This window comes from Gekko japonicus, unplaced genomic scaffold, assembly GCF_001447785.1.
Source record: "Gekko japonicus isolate JY-2015 unplaced genomic scaffold, Gekko_japonicus_V1.1 scaffold131, whole genome shotgun sequence".
Taxonomy (NCBI): Eukaryota; Metazoa; Chordata; class Lepidosauria; order Squamata; family Gekkonidae; genus Gekko; species Gekko japonicus.
Window position 1 is genome coordinate 2,355,413 of NW_015167061.1, and position 21,375 is coordinate 2,376,787.

The following is a 21,375-nucleotide window of genomic DNA, read 5'->3' on the forward strand; positions in this document are numbered from 1 at the left end:
AGCCTCCCTTGGTAGCCGGCGGCGCCCCTCGGTCGGTCCTCCTGCGTGGTGGCAGGATTCCGCTGAATCTGCCCTGGTTCCCCACACATGTGACCCCCACCTCTCTCAGCCTTCACCTCTGCCCCCCCCCCCCCGCTGTGAGGCCGGCACTCCCTGGGCCTGGCTTCCCACCCACACGGTCAGTGCTCCACACGATGTGCCTGTAACAATGGGCAGCTTTGTGCCTGGATTTGGAAGGGTTCTGGGGGAAAGAAGAAGGGGGGGAGGCCGACCAGCCGCTCCAGAGCCAGGCCCTTTCCTCGAGGGCGCATTCCTGGAGGCCCCCTGCGGCACGGCCACGCCCTTGGCAGGCTGGCAAGAGACTCTGTGCCTGGTGCCTCTGCCTGACCGAGGAAGCCCAGCTGGGGCCATGCAGCTGGGCTCTTGGAGGGAAGCGGACAAGGAAAGGGCTGGTGCCATGCTGGGAACGTGGCACAGGAGCCTCACGTTGGTGCTGGCTTGCTGGACACTGGCTGCAGTGTGCACCTCCGCCCTCAGGCCTGGTTGTGAGAAACCGCTTCACTCTGGGGTTTGTGGCGCAGGCGTCACTCCCCTCCCCCCCCAGTTCGCAGAGGGATTCAGAGATGGTGAGCCTCCTATAGGAGGACCGTAGTGGTCCTCGTGGCTTATTGGACCCCCGACACACTCTTTTCAGTTAGTTCTTTGGCTGCTCCTGAGGAGGAGTGGCTGCCCTTCTCTGGGATGTGGCGCTCGCTCCTTGGCCCTTGGCAAGGCCTCAGCCGCTCTGCCTGTCCTGGGCGTTGCAGAGAAGGGCTCCGAGTTGTGATCGGCTTTGGTATATGTGGCCAGAGGATGGGCAGGCATTGGCACCGTTCCCTGAGAGGAGTTATCTTTTGAGTGCCGCACTGGGGTGGCGTTTCCGGTGTGGAAGTGGCGATGAGAGAGCCCCCTCCTGAGACAGAGTGATCTCCTGCCTGATATTAGGTGGCCTTGGGTGGGGTTAGTTTCGTGTTTTGGGGGGCTGGCAAGGGGGACGCAGCAGAGGACCACGCGGTCTTGCCGCAGTCTGTGCTGGTCTGGGCCCTTGCCTGATGTGGCAGAGTTTGTCTTTGGCCCCCGGGGAGCCCCGAGGGAGGTGAAAGCGGCTGCCCCCCCCCCCCCCAAAAACACACCCTGACCCCCCAGGGGAGCTCTCTCTGTCCCACCCCATCCCTCATCCCTGCCCAGGTGGCGGCGGCGGCAGCTCTGTCATCCCCACTTTGTGTGGGGCCTGAGCAGCCGGGGATGGGTGGGGGGGTCTCTGTGCCCGGGCTGGAGGGAGAAGATCTGCCCTGAGAAATGAAGGCAGGGCTGAGCTGCAGGCCCAGCGGGAGGGTCACATTCCAGCCAGCAGCTGGAGGGGATGGCTGCTTCATCCCCCCACCCTCTTCCTGGCTGGCCCGTCCCCTCCTCCCACCTGCCCCGTGGTGCCTCCTACACTTGCCCCAGCTTGTTCTCTGGCCCCAGCCTGCCAGCCCCCCTCCTGTGGATTCTTGGGGAGGGTTTGGAGTCCCCTTTCCAGGGTGGGGAGAGGAAACGGGAGGTGTGGCAGAAATGTAAACATGGTGCTAAAAATAACCCCTTTGCTGCCACTGCAAGGCCAGCCCCCCCCCTCCTGGGGCAGGGCTTGTCTTGGGGTGCCACTCCCGGCCACCTGGTGGGCCCTCTTTCGGTGCTGGGGACCTAGAAAGTGTGGGGGCGGTGAGGGTGATGCGCTTGCTGGCCGGAGGGGCATTCTTCCAAAGGGTGAGAGGCTGTTGCTAAACCTAGCCTGTGAGGTCAGGGCACGGGGCTTTCACAAGGTGCCCCAGGGAGGGGGAAGAGTTGGGTTGACTGCCCCCCTTCCTGTTTTTAAGGAAGCCAATTCCAGGGCAGGAGGTACTTTTCCCAAATGAAGCTGACTTCTGGTAAGTCTCAGCTTGGAGGCGTGAGAGACTGAGGCAGGCAGGAGTGGCGGGGTAAGCAGGGAGATGGTGGGAAACCTGGCCTGGCATCCCGGCCAGTCTGACAGCCAGCTTGTTGTGCATGAGTGAGCCCAGCGGGGGTCCCACGGCACGGGAACAAACTGATTGGCACCAAGAAGCTCCTCTCCGCCTCCCTTGCCGGTGCTGGCCCCAGAAGCGGGGGGGGGGGAGTGGTGGTCCCAGATCTGTGGTGTTCACTAGTGAGGGCAAGGTCCTCTGCACACACTCAGAAGCGCTCAAATACTGTGTCTTCTAGAAGCTGGTGCTAGGGCCCAAAGTGGCCCTTGGGCAATGCTCCTGCTGTGGAGTCTTGTGAGCAAAAATTCTACTTTGTGAGCTCCTGGCATTAAAGTTGTGAGCGAGCGATGTGGCTACTGCATGAATCAAGTTTGCTCTGGAGCCCCATCCTTCCTGAGCTAAGACAAAAATCTGTGAGCTGGAGGCTAAAAAACTGAGCTAGCTGACACTCATTCAGCTTAGAGGGAACCCTGGTCTCAGGGCTGAGCCCGCCTTCCCTCCCTCCAACTAAAAGCCTTCTTCTGGGCCTTGTGTGGTCGCTGGTTGCTGCCATGCCACCTGCCAGGCGCTATTTTGGCTTTGGACCCTCCCCACCTCCACCTGCCCTGTTCTCTGCCCGCCAGTCCCTCCAGCTGCTGTTTCTCACAACCTCCCTCCATGGTTGCAGGGAGATCCATTAGCACAGCAGTGGGCAGAAGGCAACTCCAGGCCCACCACTGGACTGCTGGTCGAGGTCTGGAGGACCACCCAGCTCCTGCTGGATATCTCGCAAAGAACATAGGACTTGGTAGATCTTGGTCCAGCCTGGGAAGAAGGCAGACTCAGGAGGCGCCCCGAGCACAGTTTACTCATTCCTCGCGGATCCTGAGACGATGCTCCTGCTGTGTGGATTTAACACACCTCAGCGGGCTTCATGGATACCCATTTTCAAAAAATGGGGAAGAAGCGGACCATGCCAGACTGCCCGGTCGTGCGTTAGAGAATGCACCGTGGGATGCCACCGTTTAGCATCTGCAACAACGAGAGCTTTTGGGGCACAGCTTCTTTGTGCATGGGGCCAGCATGCTGCTTGGGGCTCCTTCTCCCATAGTTTTTCTTTTTCTTTTTTCGGGGAGGGGGTATGTTTCACCTCAAGAGGAAGAGCCAGCTCTCATCCCCCCCACCCCACCATGTCGAGAAGCTATACCTGGAGTTCTGTGCAGAGAGCCAGGAGTAAACCCAGAGGGTGCTCTATGCTTGGAATGGGTCTCTTTAGGGTGTGGCTTACGAAGGGAATGTGGAGGTGCTTCCCTTCTCAGTGATACAGGCTCGTGTGCTTTTCCTGCACATTCCTCAGGGCACCAGCGGTGGGGGTGCGCGCGCATGAAGAGTGACTTCTTCTCACCATTCCGAGCATGCAACAGTTGCCACATCTTGCCACAGGAAGGGTTAACTAACGCCCGAAGCCCTTTCCCTCCTTCCTCTTTTTCTCCCTGGCTGGCTGAACAAGAGGGAGAAAGAGGCCATGACAAGCCAAAGGCTCCTCCTCCTCCTCGGGAGTCCCTGCTTGGGCGTGATCTGGGCCTGGGTGTGTGTGTGGCTGAAATCAGATCAGACCTGAAGGGAGGAGGAGACCTCGTCCGCCAGCCCTGCTGTGGAATCCCTGCCTGAGCAAGAGGAGGGGACCCTTCAAGGCGCAAGGGCAGTGGAGGGCCGCTGGGATCTGGCAACCAGACGTGACCGGGCAGCCCAGAGGAGTAACCGGCCCGAGGTCGTGAAGAGTGAAACTGTTGCCTAACAAGGCCTCTCTCTTTGCCGTCGGCCCGGAAGAGCCTTGAAGTGAGATGGAGAATGCGGTCCAGACAGCGGCTGCTGCCCCCTTGCCTGGTGAAGCTGGGCCAGCCCCCTCGTGCCCCTTGGCAGGGAGGGTCAGCCCTGCCCTCCGGATCCCTTTCGCAAAGGGGCTCTCTCTTTCCCCAGCATCTGTCCAGAGGGGGTGGGGATGCTCTCACCATGGGAGTGGGGGTCTCTCGCCCACACGCCCAATCCCCCCCCCCCGGTTGGTGCCGATGTTATTTGGGATGCCCCTCCCATCCCCAATCTGTCCTTACAGCGCCTGCTATTTTGAGTGTGCTGTGAAGGTTTCTGTGGATAAATTAGGCAATGCCGCTCAGAGAGGAATGTGCCCAGCATTGGACCGGGGCCTGAGCAAAGAATAGTCGTGGATGTGTTGTAAAACTGGGCAGGGCAGGGCAGGACAGAGGGGAGAGGAGGTGGGAGCTGGAGCCTGCCAGGGAGGCCAGAGGCCTCGGTTCCAGTGGCCAGGATGGCGGCCAGGGGACAGGGCTCTGAGCATGTGCAGAGTGATCTTTCCTAACAAGCCCTTGCCGCTCCTCTGCACCAACACCAGACTTAGGTGGGGGAAAGGTTGGCCTTTCCCGGGGGGGGGGTGTCCTGCTTCTTTGCATCAGCCTCGGTCTGTGTGGGCACCTCCTTGAGCCTCCCCAGGAGGCTGTTGCGAGGAGCTGTTGCTTGTAAGATGCTCTCTGTGGGATTCAGCCGACCCGTGCCTTGGAATCTGGAGAGCTGGCTCCGAGATCCGCAAGTCGAGCTGGATGAACCGGCTGGTAGCCTGCCCCTGGGTGAGGTCATTTGGCAGCTGGCAGTTTGGGTGCCGGTGCTTGAAACAGCTTCTGTCTCTACCCCCTGGCATCCTGCTCCCCCCCCCTCCCTGGGCATCCTTTGCAAATGCCAGTTTCTTCTCTCTTGCTGACCTCTGCTCAAGGGAGGCCCGCCAGGTGGGTGGAGAAGCCCCTTCTGGCCCACCGCTGACTCCGTCACCCACCCGTCTGTGCTCTTTTGTCTGATGCTGCGCGTTGTCTTTTGCCCTTGCCGCCCTGCTGGTGACGGCAGCCTTTTCTCTGCCCAGACAGTAGTTCGCTTCCTGCCCCGGGACCCCCCCCCCCCCCCCCCCGACTGTGCTCACCTAGCCCTGCCCGGCGCACTTTCCCATCCTTCCTGTTAGCAGCATTGCCCACTTGTTACCCTCAGCGGGCAGGCAGATTAGGGCTTGTTGTGACTGGGGTCAGTGGGCATGCTGCCTGATGCCTGAGCACGGGCATCTGGGTGCCAAGTTATGTGCCGTCTGCTCTTGGCTGAACCTCCAAGCCTTGGCACCGTGCCCAAGGGAAAACAGAACACGGCTGGGTTGGCATCCCCTGATAAGCGGAGATGGTATCGTACCTCGTCTGCCTCAGGCCGGTGCCCGCAGCCACAAGGGCCCAGTCCTGCTCATGCTGTGGGCCTGTGGTCTTTTGTTGCCTTCGGAGCTGGTATGAAGGAGGGCAGGAAACACCTTAGCACTGCTGATGTCATCCGACCTTGGAGTTCAGGAAGTAGCAGGGAATGCTATGAATAGTCCCCTCCCTGGTTTTTAAGAGCAGGCAGTTGCTACCCACTCTGGTAGTCTTAAGGATCCGACGGTGCAGTCCATCCCAGGGTGCACTGCCGCTTCTCCTGCCTTCTGGTCCAGCTGGCACTGGTGGTCTGAGAAGGACTTTTTGTGCCGGGGCTGATAGGACAGCCCAACCGAGCCCCGAGCTTTAGATCTGCTGCTCCAAGGCCGAGATGTAACATTAGCCACGCTTGGCCCACAGGAAGCAACTGGACTGCCGGCCCCTCCTCAGCCACTGTGTAGGATGCCTTTTGCTCCAGCCTCAGCCCTTGAAGTTGGGGGATTGCGTGACAGTCTCGGTGCTCTTTCAAAACAACGGATCTGCAGCTTTCCTTCTGGGGGAGGCTGCTTGATAGACTTACCCTCCTGCCCAGAAACCGGCTGGAAAATAAAGTCAGCCCAGGACACTGCCTGTCGAGGCTGGCCGGGGCTCTGAGGCTCGGAAACAGCAGTCCTGTTTCTGGAATCAGGGCTCTGAAATGTCCGCCTTTCACCCTGGGACTTTTGTTCCCAGCCAGTTCCTTGGCCAAGGAGGAGCAGGAAATGCGACCTTTGGCGGGGTGGAGAGGTAGTTCAATAACAAAGAGTCGTTTCCCATCATCTTATAGCCTTCTGTGCATCCTTACTGTGTGTCAAGGCGGTATTTCTAGAAAGGCCAGTGTTGAAATGCCACGCTTTCACAGATTCATTGCATGCCTGAAAAAGTCGCTCCCTCTCTGCCTCAGTACCCGGCAAGTGAAAATGAGCACAGCGGGGAACTCACCTGCTCACTCATGCAAGGGCTGGTGATCTTGAACACGACGAAGGCTTCGAAGTACTCTGGGCCTGGTTGTCTCCTGATTGCTTAGTATTAATGCTCTGCCTCATGCGTCGCCATAGGTCCCATAGAGTATTTCCCCAAATAGGCTGTCAGGTCCCCTGTTTTTCATGGAACAGCTGCGAGGGGTGGGGGAGAGAAGACCTCTCTCTCTCTCTCAGTATCCTTGGACTGTCTGTAGCCCCTGCTGAATCAGAACGCACGTGGGGCTCTTCTCAAAACCAGACGCTCCTTTCTGTCCTCATTCCCCCAGTTTTGCAGAAACAGCAAAGCTATCGTGGTCTCCTGAACGGAGGCTGCAAGCTGCATGCAGCGACATTCAGACTATGGACCCAGAGCTAAGCCAGACCCTGGGAAGAAGGAAGGAAGCTCTGCCGCTTAGAGGAAATCACCCGGTTTCAGTTCCATTGTGAGGCAAAAATAAGAGAAACGCATCTGGACTGTATTAGCAGCCATGTTGGCCATGTGAGCAAGGTCCAGCGGGAGCATCACAAGCTTTTGGAGGAAGCCCAGAAGGGTGGTTGGGGGTGTCCTCGTCGTACTTGGCAGGAGCGGAACGCTGTCTTGCACAATAAGACCGGAGGAGTTTCAAGGAGGAGGGTCCAGCCGCTAGGCCACCTTGGTGAGGGTTTTTGCTCTAGCCTTCCACCGACTGGGCCTTGTTGCCCCTGGGCCAGCGCTGGCTCCTGCAGGAGTTTGGCTGGGGGGGGGGGGGACTCTGCCTCTGATGAAAAGAATGCCCTTCATTTACCCCCCCAACCCCCTCCTTCAGAATGAGCTGGGGAGCCTTTCTAATCCTGCACTGGCCAAACTGAGCGCCTTCTTCCCTGCCCCCAGAGACCCCCCAGGTTCCATCAAGGGCTGCCCAGCACCTCTGCCCTTGGTGGGAGGCTGCTATGCAAATGTCCAACTCCCCCCCCCAGGCAAGCGGTCCCAAGCCATGCTGGCGATGTGCCCTGTCTGATGGGGCTCTAGGCCAACCACGCTGAGTCCGCCCCGCAGCTGTGGGGGTCTTGTTTGTGTCCCCTCTGCAGCTCCCCGGGGGCACCTTGCCTGCCACGAACTGCCGTTGTTAAGTGGCCGAGGCAGTTATGCTCACAGGTCTTGCGGGGCTGCTTTTGGACAGGATGTTCTTTGGGCAGTGGCTTGAGATTCCAGAGAGGAGGTGACAGGCGGACAGTTAGAGCAACGTGCTGCCATTTCCGGTAACTCGAGTCTGCTCTCAGTAGCAGCTCTTGCCCTGGAAGGCCTGCTAACCCCCCCCCCCCTTCAGCTGCCTGGGGTGGCTGACAGGTGCCGGAGCTCTGTGCTGCGCACTCGGGTCAAACCGTGGAGATAGGCCACGGTCCCCGTTTGGTCCAGGAGAGCATGCATCCCTGCGGGGGCGGAGGGGGGAGCGTGCTGAGCAGATACAGGACGTCGGACAGGATGAGGCCTCAGTATTAGTCAACAGGAATGTTTACTGGTGTGTTTTTTAATTCAAATATTTAGATGCCTGCTGACCACAGCCGTCCAACCTGACCTGCAGGCAGCAAAAAGTTCAAACCAAAGAATAGAGGGAAAGAGCTTTCTTGGTAGAGTGCCCTCTTGGCAGAGTGAACTGCCAAAGCCCCGCCTGAGAAGCACAGCTGGACACTGCGTCGGGGAGGCGGATTGCACAGGGGTCCCTTCCATGTTCTCAGGGATGGCGCCCCACAATGCCAGCGCCCCCACAGGAAAGGAGCGGGCCTGTCCTCCAGCCGGGGCCTCCACCAGGAAAGGGAGCTGCCTCCAGCCGCCCTCCAGTCGAGGCCTCACAGCTCGGCAGAAAGGGGCAGGCAAACCTGGAGGCTCGCTAGTTTAGGGCCCAGGCCCTTTCCTTTGTGTAGATCCTCCCCCCCCCCCGGCTGCATGGTCAGAGCTGCTGGACCAGGCCGGAGAAGGTTTCCGAGTCTTCGAGACAGCATCGGTGCTGGAGGCACCGGCCATCTTACAGAAAGCTTTCTGGGATCAGCCACAGAGATTTAGGTCCCTGCTGCGCCTTTGTTAAAGAGCAGGTTTCAACCCCGGGTGTGGGCATCTTCCTTTTTTGCTACTGCTGGCTAGGGGCTGCTCCAATGGTGATCGTGGGGAACTGTCTTGGACCAGAGAACTGATGGGACAGGAATACGGGAGAAAAATCCGCTGCAGGGTCCATGCTTCGGGCATGACAGCAATCAAGGGATGTGAGAACAGGCAACGGGCCTTTGCGAGGGGTGCTTCTGCCTCTGAGCTTGTGCCAGCCCAGGGCACCGAGGCTTTAAGTGTGTGTGCCATGTTGGGGAGGGGGAGTGTGGGGGTCGGCAGGGACTGTTGCCCATCACCCTTCCCGGCTTGGGGGCGTGCTTGCGGGTTCCCAAGCCTCTCGCCATCTCGGCTGCCGCCTGCCCCGGGGGTATTTTTGGCCACTTGACTCTATTTCGGGGAGGCTCCTGGCCGATCTGTTTTCATCAGCTGCAGTTTTTGCCCCTTCTCCTCTGGTGTGCCTGTCTTCTTTTAAAAAGAACTTCTCTCGATTGGCTCCGTCGGTTTGATTTCTTTTCTGTGATGGAAATTCTGTTGATTCCATTCCGCCCCCTTTGGCAGCCTTTCATCCATTTGATGACTCAGCTGAAAATAGGTTGCACACATCATGGAACAACAAAGGCTGCCTTTTAGTTTTTCCTCATATGCAAATTTATGCAGATTCGATTGGTCAACTAAAACCAGGCAGCAGAGATTTCTTTTGGCGACAGCCTTACTTTTTAACAGTTGTGATGCTTCTTCTGTTTCTGTTGACATTCGGGGTGGTAATTCTTCTCTGGGACGGGCTGGCTGGCTTTGGGACGGCCTGTACCTTTTTGCCCAAACTTGGAAACACACGTTTCCCTTGCCCCTCCTCTCCCGTGGGGATTTTGGGAGCGGTGCACTGGCTAACGATTCCCCCTTCCCCCTGGAGGGCAACACTGGCTCCCGGGGCTTGGGGGTCTTCTTCTCTTGCAATCCGGAGGAGCCCGTCTTGTCCCTCTTTGCCACAGGTGTGGAATCTGGCCACACGTGGTAGGGGACCCTGCAGGAAGAGGAGATGCCGTCATATCTGGTGGAAAGTGATAAACCCACCAGAAACAATGGCTGGGTCAGCCTAACTGGCGGTGAGGAAGGAGCGCAAGAGAGATAATGGAGACGCAGCAGCCAGACTGGGGGAGCCTGAGGGTGGGACTGTGTGCAGGAGAGAGAGAGAGAGAGGCCCATTCAGCTCTGAGAAGCAAGGGATAGAGGGTCAGGATGTAGCAAGTTCCCCCAGCGGAAAGTTTTCTTTGTCCGTTTGTTTTAGCAACCTTTGCAACTTCAATCTGTGCCCTGGAAGTGCAGAGATCTATTTTGGAGGCCAAGCATAATGTTTGTGCAGTGACTGATGGAAACCTGACTTTCAGGAGGCAGATAATTAGAGAGGAGCCTCTTCCGAAGGGGGAGATTCCCCTCCCCCCAGAGTGGTGGCTTCTCTTTGGCCCTGCTCACCAGCTTTGGAACTGGGAAGGCTCTGCTTCTAAAGCCCCTCACCCAGATGTTCTGCAGTCTGAACGAATGCCGTTAGACTAACTCTAATGTATTCCAAATATATGTAGAAATGACTCGGCTGTGTTGTGGCTGGGAAATGGGACTTCTGCAGAAATTTAATTGTTTTAAATCTACTGTTTTTTGCTGTCGAGTACAGAAAGTTGAGGAGCTGCGGTGGCTCAAGTGGTTAAGACGCTGAACTGCAGGCTCTGGAAGGTCAGTAGTTCAGCGGTTCAAGACCCGGGTGCCGCAAGACAGGGTGAGCTCCTGTCTCTAGTTCCAGTTCCTGCCAACCTAGCAGTTCGAAAGCAAGAAATTGCAAGTAGATAAATAGGTACCACTTCGGTGGGAAGGTGACAGCGTTCCGTGCACCTTGGTGTTTAGTCATGCCGGCCACATGACCACGGAAACGTCTTCAGACAGCGCTGGCTCTTCGGCTTTGAAACGGAGATGAGCACCGCAACCCTAGAGTCGGATTCGACTGGCTTTCGAGCAAGGGAACCTTTACCTTTACCTTTTTACAGAAAGTTGGGGCGTCGTTAGTACATTGTAGAAGTGGAGAGGCCAGGATCGGGGTGGGGGGGGGAGAGACAAGACATTTTTAAAGCCCTGGCATGGAAGGCATTCTCTCCCAGCACCCACTTAAGCACATTTTTAAAATCCCAGTAGAGAGCCCTTTTGATGCCCAGACTGTGTGCGGAATCAAGGCCCAAACTGCACATGCTCCATAAAGTACAGCACACGGCTGCAAATCAGTCTTCTTGCGTGGCCACCAGTCAGTTCAGAAAGCCAGCAGTGAGCACCCCTGTGACAGTGGGAAGACTGGAAAGATCTGTAAGCAGCACATGTGAACTTGGCTTGAGAGGATCCAATCCAGCCAGGGCGCTAGCAAGGCTCCCTCTAAGCTGTGGAGTCTTGTGAGCAAAAATTCTCCTTTGTGAGCTCCTGGCATTAAAGTTGTGAGCGAGCCATTTGGCTGCTGCATAAATGAGTTTGCTCTGGAGCCCTCCTTCCTGAGCCGAGACAAAAGTGTGTGAGGTGAAGGCTAACACACTGTGAGCTAGCTCACACTCACTCAGCTCAGAGGGAACACTGGACGCTAGGCAACGTCCGGGCCGGTTCTCTCTCCTGAAGCCCAGTGTTCTTTTCAGTTCTCTGCCCTGTAATTCAGAAATCTGATTTCCTTTCCTTTGTCCATCCTGTTGTTCATGTGATGGTGATCTCGAAATGAAAGAAACCAAGTTGGAATTCTGTGTTATTGCGGGGAACAGGACTTGCTCCTTCTCACGTGGCGGAGGCTGCTTATAGCTTGCTTTGGCGCACTGGGGTTGGGGAGGTGGTTTTGGAAGGAGCCTGGGCCTTGAGATGGAGGCTGTGCAAGTATTCAGGCCCCAAAGTCTGGGAGATCCCTTTCACCCCCTTCTGTGGAGTTTCTTTTGATGCAGGGGCTGGGTGGGATCCCTCGGGGAGCCGGATGAAGGTGCCCCAGTGGGAGCAAAGGACTCGGGTGCCCACTAGCCGAGCGCAGCCTGGTTTTTGCAACCACTAAAGCTTCCTGGCCAAGGTCCCAGCTGGCCCCCATCCCCTTCCTTTCTGGAGCAAGGGGCACTGTTTTCCTGTGGACTCCCCCACCCACCCTCTTCTTTCTTTCTTTCTTTCTTTCTTTCTTTCTTTCTTTCTTTCTTTCTTTCTTTCTTTCCGATTAAAGTCTAGTGTTGACTCTGGGGCCCAAGGAAGATGGATGGTGCCGCCAGCCATTCATTTCCTCGCCTTCCTGTGTGGGATCGGTGTAAGTGTTGCCGAAGGAAGCACATTGTTGTCACTCAGCAACCTTAAGTGGTTGTCCACAATGTTTTCTGGAGGAGAGTCAAGTAGCAGGGAACACGTCTGTCCCCAGAAGGGCAGGAAGCCTGCAAGTGAGCCGGCAGGACGGTGAAGCTTAAGCAGAAAAAAAGGACTTCAAAAGCAGGAAACGGGCCTTTGTTCTGCACCTTGAGGGCTGGAGAGCTTCCTTCTAAGGGGCCCAAAGGCCCAGGGCTGTGCTGTTTATAGCTGGGCTGACCCTCCGGAGATGACTGCCTCTTTCCCTTATGGGAGAGAAACTGGTGTGGTGGGGCTCACTAGTAGCCAGGAGTGAGCGGAGCCAAGCGGTCCCTGTGGCACTGTCAGTGTAGCGGGGTCCGCTCAGCGCGGCTCGCTCCCGGGCCTTGGTTATCCTCAGGACTTAAGGAGGTTTGTTGTCTAAAACAAGATGGCGGGCGAGCGGTGTTGGAAGGGCTCCTACTCGAGAGGTGCACATCCCCCCCCCCCTTTCAGTTTGTATAAAATAGCCTGTGGGTGAAAAACTGAGTTAGTGTCACAAACGACTCTTGTGTGTCCCAGCTGGGAAGTGTGAATCGGACCAGGAATGGGCCCCGGGGAGGGGGGGGTACGGACCTGCCTTCAGGAGGGAACCACCTGGGCGAATATCTGCAGGCGGGTGAGGCAGCAGACTTTGTTCCGGCTTTGGCTTCTGGAGGAGGAGATGCTTTAAGGGGCTCCTGTGAAGCAGGACCTGAACCCACAGGAGTTGTCACTGAGGGATTTCCTCTTGTGCAGCGCTGCCCTCCAGACTACCCTTTGAGGACGTGGTTCAGAGCCATGGTGGGGTAAAATAGCCAAAATGTAACAGGTGGAAGTGGTGGCCCTTGTTCTGAGGGGCTGCTGGTTTCCCGCTTGGAGTAAAACCTTGCTTTTTCCAAGATGGGAGGCACGGGAAGCGCACATTTTCATTGGGGTGGCAGGACACGGGCTGACAAAACCGTGTGGCAGGGTGGGCTGCACGGGGCTGTGTGTTGTCCTGGCTCCATGCAGGACCCTCTCCTGCTGGGAACTCTGGCTGTAGCCTTTGGGCGGTGCGTTTATGCCCCGTGGCAAAATTTCTGTCTCAATGGTAGGTTTTTAAGAAAGAGACCAAGCTCTGCTCCGTGAGAGGCTCTTTGGGAGGAAGTTGTAAGATGCCAGGTCTGGCACAGATGGCTCAGAGATCCCGAGATAAAAGTTGGTGGCCCCTCAGCGGAGGGGTTTTGTACTGGCTTCCTAGTGGTGCCTGCTTTGCCTTTTCTGGCTGGGGGGGGGGGGGGGGAGAGCTGGTTCCCACGACAGCAGAAGACGCTTCCGACTCTGACCCGGATCCCCAAGTTGTGCTCCAGGCCGGCTATCCGAGGTGATTCCCTTCCCGGATGCACCACATGTTAAACACAGGCCAGAAATCAGGAGTGAAGTAAATGTTTCCTGGCTGCAGGGAAGGAGAGAGGAAGCCGGCTGCTGCTGCTGCTGCACCAGGCGAGGGAGAGGGGGTGGGGTGCAGCCGGGGAGCCCCAGCGCAGGATCCTGCCTGACCTGCTCTCCCACCCAACCGACTGCTGCCTCTGCCAGGGAAAGCGGCCTCCTTCACCCGCTCCTTCCTTTGTAGCTGGTGCCAAGCGAGGCGGCTTCCTGGGCTCCAACTTGGCATTCTTTCCTTGGCACCTCAGGGCAGGAATTTCCAACATTTAAGACAGCAATTTACCTGCCTCCCTTGCGGCGGCCCAGAGCTGCCCGTTTTCCTCCTCTTTGAGGATGATTTATGGCCTGGGTGCTGGAAATCCCTGTGCGGGGAGCTGCAGGGACCAGGCAAGAGACAGCCGCTGCCCCCCCCCCATCGGCATTTAGAGTCTCAGGGGTCACCCTGCGTGGGAGCGAGCAAAGTCTTGTTCTCCACTGGCTCCTTCTGCTTTGTCAAAAGGAGCCTTTTGCCTCAGCCAGAAGATGAGGACATGGTGCTCCCCCCCCCCACAACTGTGGATGCCCCCAAGGTAGCCTTTGGGGAGTGGAAGTCAAATCTAGAAACTGGATTTGCCTTCTGCACCCGAACACTGTGGCCAGTGTGATGGGTTCAGATGCGTCCAGGCCTCCGCCCTGGACCAGGAGCATACAAAGTAAGAACAAAGGAAAGGATTCCACTGAGCATGGACAGAGTGCCTTTCCCTTGAAGGGATGATGGGACAAAAATGTCACTATAAAGATTTTCCTGGCGGATGGGTGACTTCTCCCAGGATCCCCAGACCCACTCCTCTGAGGAGTGTGGTGCAGCTAAATGGAATTAAAAGGAAAGTTTCCCCCTTTCCTTTTTCTTGGAAAGAAATTTAAAAATGAGCGTGATGCAAACATGAGAGCTGAAGGGGGGCCCCGTCCACTTGCAGGGCCTGACCAGGAGCACCCCCGCCCCCCCCCCCCTGTGGCATCTCTCTGCTGTCTGTACTGCTTGGTAGGTAGGAGAGCAAAACCTGCAGCCTTATTGCATTGCCTAGACAGGGCTGGGAAGGGGCGTATCTAGTCCAGGAAGCGGCTCTCAGGTTGCAAGGAGGGCCTGAAGAGGGAAGCCAGAGTCAGGAGCTGGTTGTGTCGCCATTGCACTTGGACGGGAAGCACAGTTTATGCCAAAGCAGCTGCATGGCTGCTCCCCTCCCACACACATACCAAGAATGCAGCCCCCCCACCTCCTTGACTGCTAGATGTTGCACCCCCTTTGGAGTCAACGCTACCGACCCGTCTGCCCAGCCAATGCAACACGTCCCCCCCCCGTGCACTGACGGCAAGCTTTGCTCTGCGTGAGGTGGTCGTGAGAGGTCGGCGACCCTCTGGGGAGGCAAAATGCAGCCTGTGCCATGGAGACGATGGTCGAGAGAGAGCCCCGGTGGTCTGAGGAGGCCGGTTCCCTGGGAAGGTTCCTGGCAAGCCTGCCGGCCGGCCGGCCACTCCCTCCCCGGACTATTTTCTCCGGTTGCTCTTTGGCTGCATGATCTCATTCTTTGTCTCAAATAGCCCCTGTTCTCTTCCCTGCCCACCCCCCTCTTCTGAGGCGACAGGTGCAAGGGGGCTGTGTGTGTGTGTGGGGGGGTGGAGGCGGGGTCCTCTTTCCAAAAAAAACCACAGCCGGAGCGTTGCTCTTCCCATGCGTGGGAGGCCTTGTGGCGACCCACAGCCGGCTGGATCCCTCTCCTTGTGGTGGGATGGGGGCAGTCCTTGTGGGGCCACTGGGCTCCGGCCTCCCTCCGGCACGCTCTCCCGCTGTGCAGGGTTTGGGGCTATCCACGTGTTCAGCTCATGGCAGAGACGGAGCACGACTGGCTTAAACGGGAGGGGTCTTAAGCAGTGCTCCCTCTAAGCTGAGTGAGTGTGAGCCAGCTCACAGTTTCTTTAGCCTCCGGCTCACACATTTTTGCCTTAGCTCAGGAAGGAGGGCTCCAGAGCAAACTAATCGCTCGCTCAGTCACAACTTTAATGCCAGGAGCTCGCAAAGTGGGATTTTCGCTCACCAGACTCCACAGCTTAGAGGGAGCCTTGGAGGGGGCTGGTGCCCGGAGAGCTGCGATGAGGGGGAGGGGTGTGGGTGCATTCTTTCCCTGGGCAGCCAGCAGGAGAACCTTCCAGTCAGTGGCCAGCTCCTGGGAGCAGGTGGCAGGAGTCCCTTCCCATTCCTGGCCGGCTGGGGTGGGGGCTCCTGTCGCCAGGCGGGCTCCCTTCCTGCAAGGCACTGATCCCTGCCCCGGTGGGCACCATCCCTCTGGGGACTCCAGAGAGCCCGCCCCCTCCCTCCCTGCCCCGCCCTGCCTCCATTTCTCCTCCCACGCAGGGTCACCGGCTGCCCTCAGTGCCTTGCTGGTTCTCGCACCGCAGTGGGTGGCAGGCCTTGTGCCAGGACTCCTCTGGCTGGCACCAAAGATGGTCGCTGCCTGGCTTGGATGCATCTCCGGCTGGCACCGACCATGAGACCTGGCAGGGACGGACTCCCCCCTGCAGGGGCCTGGTGGGCAGGGGCGGACAGGGGGGGGCTGGCTGGCACGGTGCCCCGCTGGCATTTGTAGTCAGCATGGCTCCCCCGCTCCCGTTTCCCCTCTGGCAGGGGCGGACAGGGGGGGGCTGGCTGGCACGGTGCCCCGCTGGCATTTGTAGTCAGCATGGCTCGCCAGCTCCTGTTTCCCCTCTGCCTTTTCCCGCCCTTTCAGGCCCCCCCCCCCCCGCGTGATTAAATCCCCTTTCATGTCTCCAGCCTGGCCCTTTGTCCCGGGACTGACCAGCCTGCAATAATGCGGCCCGCGGTGTTTGCTCAGGAAAGTGCTGCCGTGTCGAATTCCTGCTCTGCTCCGTCTGCCTGCCGGGGTCTGTTGCATTAGGCCGCTCTGCTGCCAACTGGGGGCGGGGGGGGCGCTGCTTCCACCTGAGCAGGGAGGAGGACACTGCTGGGGCGCACGGGCGAGCTGGGAGGAGGTGGGCTGTGGCCCCGCCCGGATGGAGGCGGGTCCAGCCAGACCACTGGGCCACCTGGCAGCCCACCAGGGTCTCGGGCAGAGAAAGGTCTGCCCCAAGGCCAGCGACCCACCCCCCTTCCTGGAGAGACACTCGTCCCTTCATGGAAGGTCCCGACATCAACTGCGCCCAGCTGCCATCGGGGTGGAGCTCCGTGTTGTCTGCTCCGACTGGCAGCAGCTCCCCCCCCCAAGCCTTTCCCCACAACCGCTCCCCTAAGGCCTGCAGGCCTTCTGCTTGCAAAGCCCCCCGGGGTGTTCCTTCTCTGGCGAGGAGTGGGTCTTCCGGAGAGGTGGCAGGAACGGAGCCCTGGGAACGACTGCACGCACAGGCAGTCTGTCACCCCACCCCAAGCGCAGGCCCCCTGGAAGGAGGAGACCCCAGCCCCCTCAGCAGTTAGCAGAAGCAAATGCGCTCACCGTACTTTGCTGGCAGACAGGTTTTGGGGCTCCAGCCCGCCTGGAAGGGCTTGCAGGTAGTCTCTGGCTTGTAAGGGCTGTGATTACTTGGAGGTGAAAGAAAAAGCATTCTGCATGTGCTCAGAGACAGACTCGATCTGATCTCATTATTGGGATGTTCTGTAGCTGAGCCTAGAGCAAGACCCTAAGGATGAGGAGGTTCCTTGCGGCTGGGCTGGTGTCGGGCAGAGCCAAAGGCCTCGGAGGTGGAGGCTGTGGGGAGGCCTCTGACAGAGCAGTGGCAGCAGCACTCCCCCCCCCCCAGATCAGGGCTGAGTCCAGGGGGTGGAAGAAGCTTCTGGGGAGGTGGGAGACAAAGAGCCTGCAGGGTCTCTGGCCAAGGAAGCGTCTCGTCCGCAGGCCCCCCACGTGTTCCCTGGCGCCCTGCGTGGGGGAGCGGTTCTGCCACCGGAGCCTCAGCCTGGCCTGGGGATGGACGCCTGGCTTCAGTCCCGGCAAGAGGGGCCTGCTTGGTGTCCAGCCCCAGGGAGGCGGAACCTGCCGCAGGCCCAGCCTGGGAACCTCCCCCACTGGTTGGAAGTCGTGCCCAGCCTGCCTTCCCCGCTCCCTCCCCTGCAGCAGGGCCTGGGTCGCATTTCTTCCTCCTCCGGCTGGTCAGATGGAGGGTCGTCTGGGGCCCTGCGTGACTTGGGGAGGGGCCCGCTGCAGTCCAGCGGTGCAGCCAGTAGAAGCCGCGAGGAGGCCTCTCCTTCCCGCCAGCTGTTCAGGCCTTCTGGCTGGGGGAGTCGATGATCCCCTGGCACTGGACATTAGCCAGTGGCATTTGGCATTCTAGAGTGCAGAGCCATTGAGGGAGGCTTCCCTGGTTTCTGCAGATGGCGAGAGGACAGGCTCTGGGCTTCGGTAGGCCTGTCCACGGAGTCTGCTGGGGTGGCAGCAGCCCAGAGCCAATTCACCCGGACATGGGCCTGGTGGGCTGTTCCGCTTGGCCAGACCCCCACCCACCCCCCAGCCCGAGGGCTTGTAGCAAGCTCAGGTGCCCTGTCCTCCCAGCACACCTGAAGTGAGGTGAGGTGCGGCATGAAGGGCAGGGGCTCCCTCCACAGCCCAGGCTGAAAATGAGGAGGCCCCAGTGAATGGTCGCCCGTTCTCTGTCCATCAAGTGAGCCAAATAAAAAATGGTCCGTGAGCTATTCAGGAGGGCCTGAGAGTGGGGATCGGCTGGAGTGGAGACCCAGGCCCTGCCTTGGAGCACCGGCCGCCCAGTCCGTCAGGGTCCTCTGGTCCTCGGGACTCCCCTCTCTCCTGGCAGCCCCCTTGGCTGGCTTCTCAGTTCTCTCTCCCTGGGCTGATCAGCCCTCCCCCTCCAGCCCCTGGAATTCTGTGGGAGGAAGCCCCGTCTCTGCAGAGCCCGTGGCCAGTGGCAAACTCCTGGCCTGGCCCCGGAGGACGCTGGGGAGCAAGCCCGGCCTTTCCTTCCTTCCTTCCTGGCCGGAGGGTTAGTGAGCACTTTCCTGCCACGGGGCTTCTCCGAGCAGATCGCAGGTCTCTGCCGTGGGAGGCTGGCTGACTGGGGATGAGCTCACTGCCTCCTCCTCCTCCTCCTCCGGCTCAGAAAGTGACTCTGCTTCTCAGCAATGTCTGTGAGGTGTTTGCCAGGAGGTTTCTGCAGCTGCGAGTGGGGGGGGGCGGCTGTGACCGGAGATGGGGGCTCTCCTGTGTGCAGTGGACCGTAGCCAGTTGGCCGCAAGGCCCTCCCGCGGACTGGCTGCGGAAAGGCTCATTGGTGGGCCAAGCCTGGCGTGTGCTCGACGTGAACTGGGTCACCTCCCTTAGCTGCGCTGCAGATGCACAACACATCCTTGTGTAATCGCCCCGTGCACGTTCATGCACGCCATTGGTTGTCGGGGGACCCACGGCCCGCTGAGGGGCTCATCCTTTGGCTTCCCTGGCCAGGGGGCTGGATTCTGAGGCCAAGTGGGGCTGAAGCGGAGCTGGGAGCCGCTGGCTGAGGCGGCCTCCTGAGCGTGACCCTGGCTTCGCTGGGGTGTCGCCACCCCATTTGGTGCGTGGCCTTCTCCAGATGGCCCTTGCTCTGCCCCCTGCCACCGGCACTGTGTTTTCTCTACCCTAAAATTCCTTGAATTCTGTGCCAGCGACAACAACATTCCCTGACCGGTTTATGCATGCAGTCCTTTTTGCATACTCCTGCTTCTAGAATTCAGCCCCGAAGCGCTTCACTCGCCCTTTTCTCCAGCTCTTACCAGGGGATACCCAGGTCTCCTCCGGCTAGTTACAATAGCCACAGGAGCGTGTCCTAAGAAAGGAAGCTGACGGTGAGGAAATGCGCTGCGGAATTACACCCTGGTGTCCTTCAGTCCGATCGGTCTGATTCAGTAGAAGGAAAGTACAGGCTTCCTGTTCCAAGTATTTCACTGGATGTATAATTGGCAGTGTTGGGAGTTCTGTTTCGCCGTTCTTTCGGCGTTTGTTAAATGGGACATGCCCTCCCTAAAAGAGCCTCTGCCCACTGCAGTGACCTGTCAAACCAGGCCCCAAACTCCAGCTGGGAGAGCAACTCCATTAGCACTTGGTTGGGTGGGAAATCGGCTGGCCTCTTGTACCCTCCGAAATGTCGGTGGCTGCTTTGCACGGAGTCCTCTGGGGAGAGGATCTGGGCTCGCTCCTCCGCCTCTCTCGTCCCACGCCTGCCTTTAGAAAGGAGGGTGTCGCTCGTGTCTTGTCATCTTAGATTCAGAAAATGTCACTGGCAAGCTGTGTCCTCAGTTTGTTGGAACCAGCACATAAGTGACCTTTGCTCTGGCAGTTCCTGAGTTTGTTCTTCCTGGCCCCAGGGCGGCCTGAGAGGGTCCTTGGCGCGGCGGCTTCACTTGAAGAGCCTTCTGTGCAGTTTGCAATGAACGCTCTGATGTCCACCAGATTGTGGCTTCCTTGCGTCTTTTGTGCTGCTGTTAAGGACTTGAGACTGTGCATATTCCCCCTGAGTGGCCCTGCTGGGTGGCCCCTACCAGCCACTACACCGTAACTGGAATTCTGCGCCGGGAGCTTTGAGCCACCCGCTCTCCTCCCCCTTCCTCCCCCCCCATCTCACTGAAGGAGGAGGAGCGTGGCAGGCAGCTTGTCTCAGGCCACCAGCTCTGGGGCTGGGACCTGAAGGGAGTGTGGTATAGGGGCTGGAGGACTTGGGGGGGAGGACCACGGAGCATGTCCCGGAGGGGCTGGGGACATTCTGGCAAAAGGTGTGCGCCTGTGACGAGGGGAGGCGGGAGGCACCCCCCTGGAGGGATCCTGCTCCCAGCGGCCTTCCCTCTTGCCTTTTGCTGCAGGTGGCCCACGCCTCCAAAGGCCGGGAAGAGGCCTCGTTCCCAGAAGACACAGAATCGGAGGCCCTGAGCCGGCACTGGAGGGGCTACACTGATCTCTCAGATGACGAGGACCTGCTGGCAGACGAGGCCTCTGGAGGTATGGGGCGGGCTGGGCTGGACACCTCTTTCCCAGGCGTCTCTCCGCCCTGTCTCTGGGTGTTGCGGGAGACTCTCTGCTCCTCCACAGGCCGGGGGTACCCCCTTGCCCAGGAAGCCGTCTGGGGTCCCTGGCTTCCCTGCACGTCCGCCGGGTCTCCCGGGTGTGTCCTGTGGAGGCTCCAAAGTGAGCCATCTCTGTTGCTCCTCGGGAGCTGCTCACAGGGGACATTGCAGGTGAGGCCTTGGGCCGCGGCGGATGCTCACGGCCCCTGTCGGTTTCCCTTGCAGATGGGAATGGCAGTGGAGAGAACGGCAGCGGCATTATCTTCCCTGAGCCTCGCCCGGTGACCACCGCCCATCCCCTCGCTCCCACAGGTAAGGCGCAAGTGGGGCCTTGGGCCGGGCCAGAGGGGGGGCCTGGAGAGGGGGGGGGGGCTGCAGGGCCCGTCCCAGGAAGGGACATGGCTGGGTACGGTGCCAGGGCCAAGAAGGCAGTCTGTTGCTGAAGATGCAGAATGAGGCGTGCAGCCTGGGGAAATCGGGCTGACCTGCCAAGGAGTGACCTTGCCTTGCACCGCGGATCAACAGTCCCCTCTGCCAGAGGCTGTGCGCTGCAATCCTTGGTGGGCCTGGAATGGGCGTGTTACTTATTATTATCGTTGTTGTTGCTGTTGTTGTTGTAAACCGCCCAGAGAACTTTGGCTACGGGCAGTATAGAAATGAAATCTATACTAGTACTTCTTCAGTTGCTTCCCTGGCACACCTGCCCGAGCTTTGGCCTGGCTCACTGTGCCAGTTCTTGCAGAGACGAGGTGGCGCTGCCTCTGGAGCGGCCGGCTGAGGGCGCTGGGTGGGAGAGCCACTCCGTGGCCTGGGAGGGCAGCAGGCAGCGTCTGTGGGGTGGGGGGCTGGACCGCTGAGGGTGGGTGGTCATGCTGTCGGTCCCTCAATGCCAGTGCTGGGAAGCAGCATCCGGAGATAGCGACGGGCGCCCTGCCCTGTTTGGTGGGCCTGCAGGACACTGGACCAGGTGGAACCGGCAAGCCTCTTCTGGTAATTGTTGCCCTCTGAGGATCTTCACGTTTCTTCATTAGAGAATTCCAGTCCCTTTGGGGGGCAGAAGACAACGTGCAGGAGGATTCTTGGGCAGGCCATCTTTTTTGACCAGTGGGTGGCAGGGTCAGCTCTGGCTGGCAGCTGCAGGATCAGCACCTGCCTCCCCTTGCAGAGCCTTTTCCTTCCCTGCTCGCCCCTTCACTCTCCTTCCTTCCTTCCTTCCTTCCTTCCTTCCTTCCTTCCTTCCTTCCTTCCTTCC

The 21,375-nt window shown here is 59.1% G+C and overlaps 1 protein-coding gene across 1 annotated transcript in view; it reads left to right on the forward strand.

Annotated features, from left to right (window-relative positions):
• Nucleotides 1-208: 208 nt before the first annotated feature.
• The window catches only part of HSPG2 (heparan sulfate proteoglycan 2), a 99,810-nt gene continuing 78,643 nt past the window's right edge, over nucleotides 209-21,375 (forward strand). The window contains exons 1-4 of the mRNA XM_015412569.1: nucleotides 209-568; nucleotides 11,535-11,615; nucleotides 19,923-20,058; nucleotides 20,349-20,435. Coding sequence (XP_015268055.1) covers nucleotides 209-568; nucleotides 11,535-11,615; nucleotides 19,923-20,058; nucleotides 20,349-20,435 — 664 coding nt within the window. The remainder of the gene's footprint in view (nucleotides 569-11,534; nucleotides 11,616-19,922; nucleotides 20,059-20,348; nucleotides 20,436-21,375) is intronic.